At 39.4% G+C, this 14943-nt stretch overlaps 1 protein-coding gene across 1 annotated transcript in view; it reads left to right on the top strand.

The window, feature by feature from the left end:
- Positions 1–14943, top strand: part of LRP1B (LDL receptor related protein 1B) — a 3634433-nt gene that overhangs the window by 3290101 nt on the left and 329389 nt on the right. The window contains exon 76 of the mRNA XM_085647014.1: positions 13048–13182. Within this exon, the coding sequence (XP_085503140.1) occupies positions 13048–13182 (135 nt within the window). The remainder of the gene's footprint in view (positions 1–13047; positions 13183–14943) is intronic.

Here is a 14943-nt window from a genome sequence, read left to right as displayed (position 1 = left end):
GTCTGCGCTGGACTGGGAAAATAGTATGTTTTAAGGTCAACTGCGAAGGAGCCAAGGTCAAATGCAAGGACCATGTTCTTTCCTGTCATAAAGTTACCTTCCTACTTAGAAACATTTTTTGGGAGGTAAAAAGTCATCAGCAGGGTCAGCCAGCTACCTGGATCTGAGGAATTGTTTAATGATGGTGGGCAGATGTTGAACGATGTCTTAAAGATGATCTGCGGCTGTTCGGCATCACGCCCAGTGCAGCTGTTGATGAAGGCTCAAGGCATTACTTAGATGCCACTTAGTGGCAGGTCTGGTTATGCCATTGAACGGGTGCTGCTCGGCATCAAGTCTGGGAAGCCGTCAAGTGGGTGCTGCTCGGTGTCGAATCTGGTGGTGATTGATGTCGGTTGCCAGAGTCGATACTCACCATCGAGAACAGTGAAGCTTTCAGTTAGGAAGGACAGAGAACACTCTGACCGTAGCCAAAGGACAAGGATTTCGGGGACAATACTTGGGGGTCAGGACTCTCACAGATGACAACGAGCGAACCATGTCAGGTCCAGTTAGGAATGGTCACCTGGAAAACAGGAAAAGGCCTCTGGAACATGTCAGCCAATTGACTCTTGGAGGCACTTCTTGGGTCTTGGGTTCAATCACAGCAAGGCCACTCATCTTTCAAGTTCTTCAGTCGGTAGGGCATTCCTATTTCTGACACATCTCAGGTTCAGGAGTGTTTTGAGGAGTTTACTGGGGTGCTACATTTATGCTTAATGCTAGTCTGTGGGTGGGTGCAACTACTGGCCTCTGGCCACACCCTGGCCAATGAGGTAAGAGTTCCTCCTTTTATTGCACTTCTTGCTCCTGGGTATTGTACTGTAAATTACCACACAGTGCCTCTCTCTGACTAAGTGCAAGGCGGCAGGACCATTCTACTCTTAGTCAAAGCTCTATTGCCACACCCAAAGGTGCAGACCCTCCTTTTAGCTCACGCCAAGCCAGTTTTGGGGCAGCTCACCCTCCCACTGGGTTTGGAGCCAAGCTGACTTAGGTAGGCCTCTTCAAAGTGTAACTATTTTTTTGACATAGACCACAAGCCATCTAGTCAAGGGAAGCCTAACACCTCTGCGCACCCAAGCTCATTGTCCTGTGTCTGGTAGCATATTCACATCTCACCAAAGAAAGCCTTCATCAGTCAGGTGACAGTGTAATACTAGCATAAAGGCCTTCGGAGCTTTAGTCAGGGAAAGGTAGGTTACTCTAAAAGTAACATTTCAAATATAGTTTGGCAAATTTGATTTAAAAAAATCAAATGAATTTTCGATCACTATTGAAATGAATCTTTGAATTACATTTTTGGGAGCTTCCAAATCAAAATGATCAGTACAAGGGGTTATACTGCATCCTGGTGTTTTCCTATGGGGCAGCTAACCTTGCCAAAGTGAAAAGGTCCTTTGGTGCCTTTTTCACTGTTAGGACATGTTTAACATACATTTCTACATATCCATCTTTTAAATACCATGCAACCTGCCTTATTGTGTAGCAAGGCCTACGTTAGTGGTGAATTATACATATTGAGTGAGTGAGTGTTTGTGTGAGTAGCGTATGAGTGAGAGACTAGGTGTATGAGTGGCTCTATGGATGACCCAGTGGTTGTGTGAGTACTTGTATGGGTCTGCCACTGGGTATGTGAGTGGTTTTGTGGGTGTGTGAGTGGGTGTATGAGAGGTTGTTTAGGGGTCTGAGTGGGTGTATGAGTGGCTCTGTGGATGATTTCATCAGTGATGCCATTGGAGATGTCATTAGTAATGTAATAGGTTATAAGCAGTGCATTGTGGGGACGTAAGTAATAGTTAGCTCAGGTAACTATATCTGCTGAATTTCACTGGTTTTGTATGAGTGAAATCTGAGCCTAACTATAATGTCCCTGTAACCTTTAGTGTTCTTTTAGTGAATGTCTAAGGTTTTTAAAATGCTTTTTCCTAACTATAACGTCCCTGTAAACTTCATTGTTTTCATTGAATTTCTATGGTTGTTTAACCTTTATTATAACCTTATATAAGTGTATATTTACTATTGCGGCGTGTGCTACAGCCTGCAGCACAAGCTGCAATGGACATTGTACACTTTCTGAATGCTGTGAAGGTGGTTGCATTGTAATGTTGGTCCTGGACCACCCACTCCTTGTCGGCGGTCCCGTTTATTACCAACATTGTAATGACCCATAAAATGTTTAGTGTAGGCCTTTGTAGTGCAGTTTGGTTAAATGTGAGGAGTTATAGGGCACTGTGTGTCACTGGGTGTTCCTGGGTATTTAGGCTTTTCAATTTGTGAGACCTTAATTCTTCAATCTGCTAGGGTTGTTGCATATAAGTGATGCTTCCATTAGATTCAATTACTTAGCTGGGAGAGTCACTTGAACAGTGATGCACGAGTAAGGCTTGGATTTGCTAAGGCTCACATATTTTGGGGTGAAACTTCTAGTCATTTGACTATCCTTACTACGCAATTTATAATAATTTTGAGCAACTCTGAATCATTAGTTTTTATCAAAGTTGAAGTGCATTGATTTGTGCGGGAATTCAATTTGCTTTGGGACATGCAGAGGACATCCTTTACTGCAGAGCTTTGCTGTGCGTTGGTTGAGTTATTGTTGCAGAAATGCCAGAGGAAGATAGCAATGCTATAATAACAGGAGAGGGGTAGTAATTGATGGTTTCCCATCTTTGGCTGGTTTCATTGTTGCCATATAGGACATGTTAGTGGGTCCACTTACTGCTGTTGTCATAGTTTTGACTTGTACATCTAATTGTAGGTGTTCCACTTGACTCTTTTTTTGTCCTAGCGGCTGCTTCCAAGTTATCAGCTATTGTGATGGTTTGGAGCTCACTTGTATTACAAGCAACCACTTTTCTGAATGGCTTATTGAATATGGGAACATTTTCCACTAATGCCTGGGAGATTTAACCTGTTTTTGCCTGATTAAATCCTGATTTGCTCTTACGTTGTTTGGGTTTCTGAAGGCATCTCTTGCTTAGGTAAGGAGCACAGTCATCTTTGAATTCTTCCCAAGTTGATGATTCAGCAGGTTTATTCAGCCTAAGGGGATTATGAGGCTCTTACGGTTCTTGTGGTGCTTATCATACTGGAATCCACCCGTTATAATGTTTTTGAGGCTCTAGTGATTTGTTCTGCCTGGGGCACCAGTTCCCTCATTTATGGATGATGACAGCTGACTTGGTGTGTTCCACTATAAGGTTCTTTACCTTTGTTGTAAGGAGTTAAAATTAGTCATAAATGGCATCCTGCTGCTGGAAATTACTTGAGGCAGGTGCCAATTTGCTCAGGCTCTGCTTGATGGATAACACCGTGGAGTAAACTTTCATCAGTGCCAGTAACAGACAGCTGCTTAAAAGGAGCAACCTGCTCAGATAGTAGCAAAGATAGACATTGTGACAATCTATTCCTAACTGCTTCCATTGCACTCAGCACAGTGAAGGTAAGGGTGTATCTTTCGCTTTTGAGGTGGTAGTGTAGTGATTTGACTCAGCCGTAGGTTGGGTGTTATGTCCTATCTCTGGATTTGACTCAGTAGTTCTTGAAGCCTGTCCATATGAGGTGGCGTAGTCCGGGTTCCCTAATACTTCCAATTCCTGCAGTTGATCCAGTGTTACTGAATTGTTGAAGCTTTCTGTCAGAAAGACATTTCACTACACCTAATGTATGATAGTGTGATGGAACTAGAGATATCTCCTGTTACATCTTTAACCTAACTTTGAGCTGACCAAGGGATCTCCAGTGCCGCTGGGCCAAAAAATCATGTATCACTAAGTAGTTTAATCTGCTTCATCCAGGGTGAAACTTCCCAGTGTTTACAGATTGTTTGTGGGAAGGGCCAATGCTCCAGAGGTACAGCATACCCTGACAACATTTGCCTATTCATTTTTCAATGTCACCCAGAGAGAACCAGAACCAGAAAACGTATGAACATGGCCCTGAGAGCTCGTTGGCCTACCTGGATATCCTGTCATGTAGACAGCTCCCTCAGGCCATGTCAGTGTGCTTCCAATCTTTCACCTTAAATGGACACAAGGGATAGGAAGTCAAGGAAGAGTGGTGGTTCTTGCCACCAACATTACAACTCAGAAAGGCGCATAGGTAGACAGAGAAAAATCAGATACTGGCAACCCCACCTGCCAGAGAAGCACCAAATGGGCAGGAGCTGGACAGGCAATGTAGGCTTTGGCTCCAGCACAGCTATGTAAGATATCATACTGGTGCCACAGATGTGGAGGCAGGATCTTGCATCCAGAACAAATAGATCATGCCAAGAAGGTGCTTTATGATCGGAAATTATGAAAAGTACATTTTATGTCACCATAATGACATTGATTGGAAAAGTTCACAGATTAAAGACACACCCCTGAAAGTACAGACTACTCTAAAATGTGTATATTTTATTGGAATACCCCAGGACATCAGGGCCATTGCTCCGTGGGTGAGTTTGCTTTGAGAGGCCACACATACATAGCAGTGGGCCTATCCTCCAATCCCACTAGTACCCTCAAGTCAGTTCTAGTTTGACACAGCAGGTCTCCTGGGAAATCATGACTCACAGAGTGATTTGTCAGTTAATGTAGCACTCCTGGAGCTAGGATATTTGTCTGTGGTGTAAGGATTTTTGATACTAGTTCCTATGTTTGCTTTGAAGCCAGGTTAAAGCTAGAAGAAAGTTCATACATTGCAGTTAGTTGACAGTAAATCACTTCATATATTCAGTAATATGGGATGATGGTACCATCCTGAAGGATGTCAGTATTGATTTGTGCTTTGTTTGATACTTTATTTGTCTTTAAATTATGTTTGTTATATACCCTGACAATATTAGCATTCCTGATTTTTATTTAATGCACTCCTCAAGTTGAATTGGACTCATGGGCATATAGTGTTTTAGGGTAAAAGGCTTGTTGCTGTGCAGACCTTTAAAGGAGAATGCTATAATGCTGGCTTCTGAGTCTCTAGCCACCAACATCACCACTTAGTGATCCTTGGACTGCTCTTCCTCGATATTCTGATGCAAAAAAGGGATAGTCGATTCACATTTAGGCGATGGGAGTATCCACAGTAAGGGCCACAAGACACTAATGATAAAAGAGCTCACAGTGTAATTGGGTCCAAGAACCATCTATCTTCCCTGAGACCCTCCAAACTAGAAGCCTTATAAGAAGTGTTTGAATGTGATAGTGAGTACCATAGCTACAAGGTCGCTATCACAAACTGGTACACATATTGAATGAGGTAGCAGCAGAAAAAGGTCATGAAGTCCCTTAGCACATGTGATCTATAAACCGAAACAAAAATAATTATTACATTTTTTAGAGGAATGTACTCCAATATAATGAGTGAATCTGTTAGTAATAGCCTGAAACAGTTGTCAAAAAGGGCCTGAAGAACTAACGTAGCTAAACAAAATGTTGATGTAGGAAAGACATAAACTAATTTCATAGCCAAAGTTCCTGCTATGTTCTATTCATCTGTAGCTGATAGTAAATTTGTATTTCGTAAGCAAATATGAATTATTTTATAATACAAATATGACTTACACGAATCATGTGTATCACAAATGTATTCTCTTTATCAATCACCATAGTGACAGTTTTATTAGTAGCATAATATGGCAAACACATATTTAATTTAGTCTGAAGTCGCAGATGCTGAGAATTCACTATAGGCTCCTCTGTACAAAACGAGAAGACTACTTCCAGCCAGGTGGCTCAAGCTGTGCTTGTGATAGAAGGCCAATAAATCCCTGTTCAGCCACATATCAGTGAGGTGCCTCTCAGTCAGTAATCAAGGCAAACAGCAGCTACTCTGCAGTACATTTTTTTCCAGGCATCACCACCATATTGCACAATGGCTTCATTAATAGTTTGGCCACAGGAAAGCAGCCATAGCTCAGTGGAAGGCAGTACATTGAAAATTAAGAAAAAATATTTTTCATAACTTCTGTACGATGTTTCTTTTCCAAACAAGGCCTCTATCCATTGCCAATAACAATGAAAAGTTTTCATCTAAGGAGTCTTCCACCAACCTATTTCTGTAAAAAGCAGGCCTGGGCAAAATTTGCATGATGTCCTTTTTGAAAATTACGCAAAATTCCCTCAAAAGTTTGTGAAATGCCAGTCTGGAATCTTACACTATTTTCTCCGCGCAAAATGGGTCCTCATGTCAATATTTGGTGTAGTGCAACTTGCTTGTGATGCAAACAACACAGCTTGCATTCTGTCTGTTCGCCTTGTTCCCCTGCTCCTTTGATGCAAAATTTTCCTGAGCAGCATGTCAATTAAGCAACGTGGGGTAATGGCGTAAACTCTAGCATTTCACCTAATAAATGTAACAAAAATACTGGAAACTGCTCACGAATATGCTGGTAAACAGAATTTCGTCTCAGCCTAGTAAACAGCTTATTGATTTAAGTATAAAGCTGCCTAAATCATTTTTCTCTCTGTCAATCAAACTTATTTTTTGCTAGTATTACAGAAGTGACAAATCATAGACTTTCAGTGTTGCCAAAAAAACTATTGACAATCTTACTAAAAATAGGAGCACTACACATTTGAAATGTTTTATATTCTTAACCAAAGAGAATACATCAGTGAATAATGCAAACTTAAAAACAAAAAAACTAGGAAATGGCTAGACCATCCTACAGTTACCTTACTTAGAAAGTTAGAAGGAGTTACTACCTTGAAGATGCTGAGGAAGATCTTCACAATGGTACAAGAAACACCACAAAATGTGTCACTCGTGCCCTGGTCACATTCAAAATGGTCTACAGGAACACTTCTATGCGGTGATCATCAAGCAACTCACCAGAAACCTACAAACCATGTAGAACTTGGCAACCAAAGTCATCATGAACCTCTCACAGAGAACGCACACCACACCCTACAAACCGGCTCATTTCAAAATCAATCTGTCAATCAAAAGTAACTTTATTTGTGCTAAAGACCATGAAAGTACATGAAGCGTGATTACTTACATCAATCAATAAAAAACGAAAACCATCCTATCCAAAAGTTAAAACGAGTTAAGGAAAACAACTAGGGAGACTTGAATCATACTCAAACTAAATGTAACTTGACATGTTGCACCATTAAGAAAATCCTGAGAAGGACCTACTATACATATTGGGCAGATATATTGTTCATTTGAATCAGTAATACCTAAAACAATATCTTCTTTGATGACCCAGCAATAAGTGGTCTTAATATAATATAGCACCATATTTAGGCTGAGCTAATAGCGCATCTGGTAAACATAATGTGTAAATTTAGCAAATAAATAAACATACAAAATGACTTAAAAGCCTATTAAAATAACCAAAAACGGTGAAACATGATAAAGTGCATGGAATATAAGACCGACTCTTCTAATAGAGCCTAAGATGATCAGGTAAGATTTGTGTGACCCTCTTCTAACAGTTTCTCAACCACAGTGATGAGACCAGAAAGCAGGGAACAGCATAATTTGCATATGCATCCAGAAGCAGCTGTAAATATATTTCAGACTTATCACACACACATTCAAGGCACTACAAAAGCTAAGCCCCACCTACTAGAACAGTCACCTCTCCTACCACCAACCACCAAGAGACCTCTGCTCCGCAGGATTCCTTTTCAGACACATCCCACGCATACACAGAACCACGATGAGGAGCACAGGCCTTCTCTTATATTTCTCTTAAAGCTTGGAACAACCCCCTACTTCACATAAGAGCCTCCTCTCATCTTGAGTTCCGCAAGAAGCAGAAGACATGCCTTTTCAATTAACCAAATTACCATAGTTAGGGCTAGGCACATACTCTTGCTCAACCCAGGATACCCTTGAGGGTGATAGTGCCTGTTACCAATACACATACCATAACAAGTTAGGACTCCTAACTTTACTACTCCTAAACTGAGAAAAATCCTAACTTTAAGACTTTTGGTATTCACAGAAGGCATTTAGGAGTCCTAAAGTTAGGACTCCTAACTTCTGTGAATACCGAAATGAGTAAGTGCCTTCTGTGAATATCAAAATGAGTAAGTGCCTTCTGTGAACACCAAAATGGTGGTAAGTTTAGGATTTTATCTTAAGTTAGTTCTGTGAATCGGGCCCCATCTGCAGATACAAGGAATTTCCATGGGCACTCAGATTGCTAAATCCTGTGCAAAAATCTTCACAGGAAAACGAAACGACTATATACTTGGTAGTTCTAGCATCAAACCACTGGTATGGCTAAGATACATTGATGACAAATTTATAATATGAAATGCAGGAGTTATAAATTGGAAAAGTTTATAGTTTATATCAATAGCATCCATCCTACAATCAAATGTACCAGCAGCAATACTAAACAGAAGCATCTTATCCCCTTCCAGGATGTGCTATTTACCATTTACGAACAACAAATTATAAAGGAGCTGTACCATAAGCCTACTGATGCTTATTTGTATCTATACTGGACTTCATGTCACCCACACTACACTAAACTCAGCATCATTTACAGCCAAGCACTCAGAATAAGATGCATCTGCAGCCATGAGGACACTTGCAAAGGACATCTACAGGAGCTTGCTAGATTATTTCAAATGCGGGGCTATGCTCTATCTATCATATAGCTACACATTGACAAGTCTTAGCAGTTACAAGGGGAAGCACTTATTTTGAATACCAACAGAAGAAAAAAAACAGTGACAGAATCCCATTTGTGGTTGACTATCATACATAAGTTCCCATCTACAGAAAGGTAATGCAAACATAAATCCACAAATTATCCACTTGTAAAAAATTTGCAAAAGGCTTTTTGAAAACCACCAGTCATTTCCCATCGCAGAGCTCCGAAATTATGTTCTCTTACTGTGAGACTGTGGAAGGGATTCTAAAAGGTGCATCACATGTGAATACCTTTCACAAACATTATCATTAACTAGTTCTCTTATGAGAAGGACCTATGGTATAAGACAGCATGTTACATACCGCTCAACATGAATTATATATGTTATTCAGTGTCAACGCCAACGCTGTAACAAACAATATGTAGGCCAAGCGGTGAAAGACCTCTGTACATGATTCAGGAACCACAAACTAGCAAGAATTAATAAAAAGCTTCACTAGTGTGTAGCCAATCAGCATAACCTTGTGGACCATTTGCAATTAGATTTGAATTTTTTTCCTTTGGAATATGTCTTAAAGGAAAAACTACTGGACTCCCAAGAAAACCTCTGGATATACTGCTTTAAATCATTGCATCCAGATGGACTGAACATCACTGATAATAGCACCTGATTACCACATATCTCAAGAGATCTCAGGACGGCATAGATTCCACATTCCGATTGGTATTTTCACTCATGATGCTTTCTGAAAATCCAGCAGTCAGCTATGCAACCACAGAGAAAACAATCTTGTACCACCTGAGCAAGGTGGAAGCCGACCAGTCATAGTGGAAATATATTTTTGTTCTTTGGTGAGTTCATCTGATTGAGACACTTCCCACAAGCACATATCTATCTTTCAGGCTTAGAGTGCCAAATATATTATGCAATCAAGGAAGCAAGAAACTCTGGGTAGTTCCAGAGTTTAGACAGAAAGCAGCTCCTTTATAAGGAGCATCTATAACACCATCGACACCATGAATCTGCTCAACAAAAATAACATCAAATTTGAAGCAAAAGTTTAAATTTAGGATTAGCACAGTACCATCCATGCCAAGCTAGAAAAGGACAACTACCTTTAAATAGATAATAATTTAAAAATGCACTTACATTCAATGATGTGAATTAAAATAGTCCCAACGGAAAAACACTCCTCATGTAATAGCCACAATGTAATGACTCAATAGATATCATCAAGGCAGGAGCAAACATATATATGGGTAAAGCACCCCCTGCTATATATTATAAGGATATTACAAATCACCTCAGAGTTCCTTTACAAGCTTAAGGAAGTCCAAAGTGACATCAATCAATCAAACTTTATTTGGCTTTTACAAAAAAAACATAAACGTCAAGTTAAATTAAAAACCATCAGTGTGCATCATATACATCAGCATATCTGCCATTGCCCCTTATGCTGCAGAAATAAGTATGTATTAATAACAAGGCCTGCATAAAGAAAGAGGCGGTTTATATATAAAAGTCTCAGGTGACTTGCAATACCATCATTATGTGCAGCAGGGGGTCCTTTATCCCTTAAAATACATGGTCGCATCATCACCTTTCCCACAAACCACTTAAATCCTTGATGCATTGCTCTTTCGTATGAAAGAGAGAGCATGTTTGAAAACATGAAGAATACAAATACAATCACTAGTTCAAAATTAAACACAACATAAAAATCTGTTAGCTAGTTCTTGAAAAAAATGAAAGCAGTTCAGTAGAAGTCAGTTAAAAAAAAGATGCAGCAGAAACATGCAGAAGATTCTAACTTTTCCATAATTTTACAAGGAGTACAAAAATAAACATGTTTCCATAAATATCTAATTTCTGCATAGCACTGTGGAGTAAAAAAAGAATCAGAGCAGAAGAAAGAAAAACAACGCTTTGTTTACGATGCTTTTAGCAGCTGCTTGAATTCTACTTAGTTACTTGCAATATCCTTATCATGTACGCCAGGGGGGTGCTTTATCCCATATAATACATGGTCACTTGATCACCATTCCCACAAACTGCTAAAAACCTTGGGAGCAAATTCATCAAAGGGTTGCTTCCCACATGTAACTGTGCGCAAACGCAATGAAACTCTTGTGTTTCATTCATTAAGGCATGCAAGGCCAACCTGGCTTGATAAATCTAGAGTTACTCTGCCCCAGAGAGGCATTCCATAGGTGGAGGGTGGGTGTTCCCAGGCATCCACACATGGATTTCGGTACATTCCCAGATTTGCCATTAGTGGTAAACCCGGGAATGCATCAAAATGCTATGCATCCACAGGTGATGTGTAACAAGAGGAAATATCTTTATTTCTCCTCGCTACATACTCTTTCTACATGGGCTGAATTCTGCAGCACACTTATAAAGAGGAATATTGCCTCAGGGGAAGGTGCAAGGGTGCCTATCTTGGCGCTAGGCCACATATTGTGCGCCAGCGCTGAGCAATGACAGGAATACGCTGAATATTGTTAGGTATCCTGCCGTTTCCCTATCATGCAGCGCAGTGCAGCAAGATGACTTCCTGCGCTCAGCTTTGTGAATATTTGATAAATATGACACTTGAAGCGTTGTTCTTTCATGTGAAAGATCAAGCATGTTTGCAAGCATGAAAAAAAAAATACCTCTAGTGCAAAATTAAACCCATCAAAAACCTTTTAGATATTTGTTGCAAACAGATATTAGAAAGAGTTCTAAGAAAGTCAGTTTTTTAAATAAAAAAATGCTGCAGTAGCTCGGAATGTGTAGAATAATGCAAAAAGACTCTAGTTTTTCTCTAAGGAATGCAAAAAATAAACATGTTCTCCCTGCTTGTCACTGTAAGCTAGATAGAAAAAAGCAGAAGAAAGAAAATCACCATTCCATTTTCTTTGCTGTAGATAGAAGCTTCAATTATGCTCTGTGACCTGACCTGCCTTTAACCTCTGCTGCAAGCTCTGGGAGCAGGCACTGTGATGTCAGAACTTGACTGTAATAACTTATAAAAGTGAGTTCTGACATCTTTTCTTTATAATGGGGGACTGGGTAGTCACAATTCCCCGACTGACGTTTATGCAGGGATTACAGAATCCCATGTATTATAAAGAAATTAGAGCCTCATTATATACAGCGATTGCAGAACACCAAGTATTATAAGCATCTAATTTTGTTGCATATTTTCTTAATCATGGAGCACATCCATATAATATGCCCTCATTGAGAGGAGTTTTAAGTACCTAGACATGGATGCCTTATTAAAATGTGATCTCTGTAGGAAACCCCTTATACCGTATTTTCATCTTCATATAGTGGATTTTTAGGGGTTCTCTGAAAGGTCACCAAATTAAAAATATAGGTTTGATATGCCTAGAGTGATGAGTCACCACCTCATCTCTTCTTATTTCTTGCAATGTCATTGTGTTATTTTACAATTAGGTATGTGCCATGATCTATACTCACGTGAATTGTTGCATCTTCAATATAGATTGTGCTATTTACGTTAGCATCAATGTCATGATCTCCTTTTATCCTGCTGCAGTGCTTGGTGTGATACGGTCTACCTGCTATTATGGTGGATTTAAATTATAACACCAGTTGTCTAGTCTGATGTTTACCACTTGACACCATTTACAGGTCTATTTTTAAATTCAGCCATTTCCCTATGCCCCACTTCCCTTATCTGTCAAATTCGGAACATATCATAAACAGTTGTATTGCTTCAATGTAGAACTGAAAGCCTGTTCTGTTTTTATGTATTTACACCGTCTAAAGCGTATATAAATAGCTCACAGTTTCTCTAAGTTAATGCATGTACCACAGAGAGCTCAGCAGGAAAGCAAGAGGAGAGATTGCATCTCTCTGCTTCCAAGCTGTTCAAAACATCACGTCATTCTCAAAATGTATATTTATTTGACATTTGGCTGAGGTGTATGGTTTGTGTTTAAAATAAATATATTGTTTTTCAATGAAAGAACTACACCAACGTATTGTTACTCAATTCTGGTTACTGGGAAAAAATGTTCAACATTCATATATATTTTCTTTTCTTGTTTGGGCTTCCTTTCTCGATACTGGTCAACGGCAAATTATAGTACACGTTTTTACAACGGTGTCCATAATTCCTCTCTTTTATTAAAATTAAAAGAAGAATGTTCATCTTGTCTTTTTTACAGTAGCGGCCCATGGAGGTAGTTCCGTGGGGCGATGAGGCGGGGCAAGCAACAAAATTCATTTTATTTCTTTAATTGGTTACTTACCTCCATTCATCCATATTCCGGTGTTTACTACCCCCCACCCTGCCCCACCTCACTGCCCCACAGAACTTCCTCCACGGGCCACTACTGATTTCTTATGGATTTTTAAATAAATTTGAGTTGCAACTTTTTCTCAGTTTCTACGGAGTATTCCTGTGAAGACGATGTGAATCCTTGTGGAGATGATGCAAACTGTATAAAGACTGGATCAACATTTAAGTGTAGATGCAAGCCTGGCTTCTGGCGTGACCTCAAGACCAGACAGTGCGAAGGTAAATATTCTGGGTAGTTTTACATAAACAATAGCCCAATAATCCTTAATCCTTTATATCCTTCATGTTAATTGTAAATTTAGTATTGTGCTATATGATAAGATCATAGAGTGAGTGTGTCATCCAAACCTGAATTCTCTTTTAAGGAATGTATAAAATGCTCAGATTGTTTTCTCTTTATTTGTTGTTTATATTTAACATGATAGAGTAGTTCCTTTTACAACAGAAACCTTAACCTAGGGAACATCCTTTGAGAAACTGTTGGATTGGTACTTTCCCTGTGAGGAATTCTATTTCAAGCTGTGCATTTATTAAACATTGATGTATGCATTGTCTCTTGTTTGATAGACGGACTTCTGGAATTAATACATTTTGGACAGGAGTTTTCTGAGGAACTGTAAAGTATTTTGAAGCTGTTAACTCTACCACCAGCATGCCACTAATATAATCTGGCCTAAAATACAAACCAGGCTCACGGCCATGTTAAATAATTTGGCGTGTTGTCATACTGATGATTTGCTGTGCAAAACACCAACAGGCTGGGAGGTTGCAGAACCTATCACTTTCCCTCACACTCTTTGTTATGGCCAACGTGTATAAGAAATGAGATAACCTACATTAGTAAGTTTCATGGGATCTCATTTATCTGTGCTGGAATTTTCAGCAGGGATACCATTGGACTGAAAAGCTCTGATTGTTGCTGATATAACAACACCAAATTCTAGTGATTACGGCATTTGTCCCTAGAATGTCCAATTACTGTCTCAATGTGTCAATACCAGATAGTATTCTGTGCAGTTTTTCCAGATTTTTGGGCGAGAACGACTGACATTTTCTGTCTGTTAGGAGTGGTGTTAAGTATCAGAAGGGGTTCCATGGAGGATAGGGTCATAGTGTGAGGCTTTGGGGTGTCAGGTCAGAGCTTGCGTGTGCCTGTCCAGGGGAGAATTGACTGCTACTTCATGCTTCTGCAGACGTCAAACTGGAGCGAGGTCAGAATTTGAAGGCCTGATAATTCCAGTACAATCTACTTAATTCGATTAATATCTGTTTTAAGGAGGATTATACTGCTCCTTATGACCTCCTACAAAATTCACCAAAACTACCTATCAGGCTCCTAATTTTCTCATCAGGATATCCCACTTTGAGTTTAATTGATCATGGAAGAGAGACATGTGCCATATAATTGACCTATGTGCTGACTTTAGAGAAAGGGATTGACACCTTTCCTGTTTTCATCAGTCACATTAATATGATCCATTGCATGATGAAAATCTCTGTATAGTTCAGGAGGGGCTGCCTTCATCATTCAACAAGTATTATATTTATATTTAGAGTCATAAGCGGAGATGTAACAGAAGTTAATTCTGCATGAACTCCAATATTATTGCTGCGCACATGTTTACTTTGTTATCAAAGAATAAATAAAGCTGTAATAGTTCTGTTAGCATATCTGAAAAGATTATAGATGCGATGCCTACTGCTTTGCTAGAACAACCAGGCCCTTCAGTGTGCCCGACATAGTTAATTTACTTAATAATATTATCTACATAATAGACACGATGGCCAAAAAACAATTTTGAAACTTGAATTCAACAACTATTAGTTGAAAGATCCCAACATCGCATTGCATTATTAATAACTTATATAGGTTGAGGTGACATCAGTGAATGATTGCTAATAACAGGGTTTTAAAGTGATTTACTGCCATTGAAACGTCCAAACTTTAAAGAGAAAATCCCACTTAAACACAGACCTGTG

This window comes from Triturus cristatus, chromosome 3_2, assembly GCF_964204655.1.
Source record: "Triturus cristatus chromosome 3_2, aTriCri1.1, whole genome shotgun sequence".
NCBI classification, from domain to species: domain Eukaryota; kingdom Metazoa; phylum Chordata; class Amphibia; order Caudata; family Salamandridae; genus Triturus; species Triturus cristatus.
This window is presented reverse-complemented; position numbering and strand designations above follow the sequence as displayed.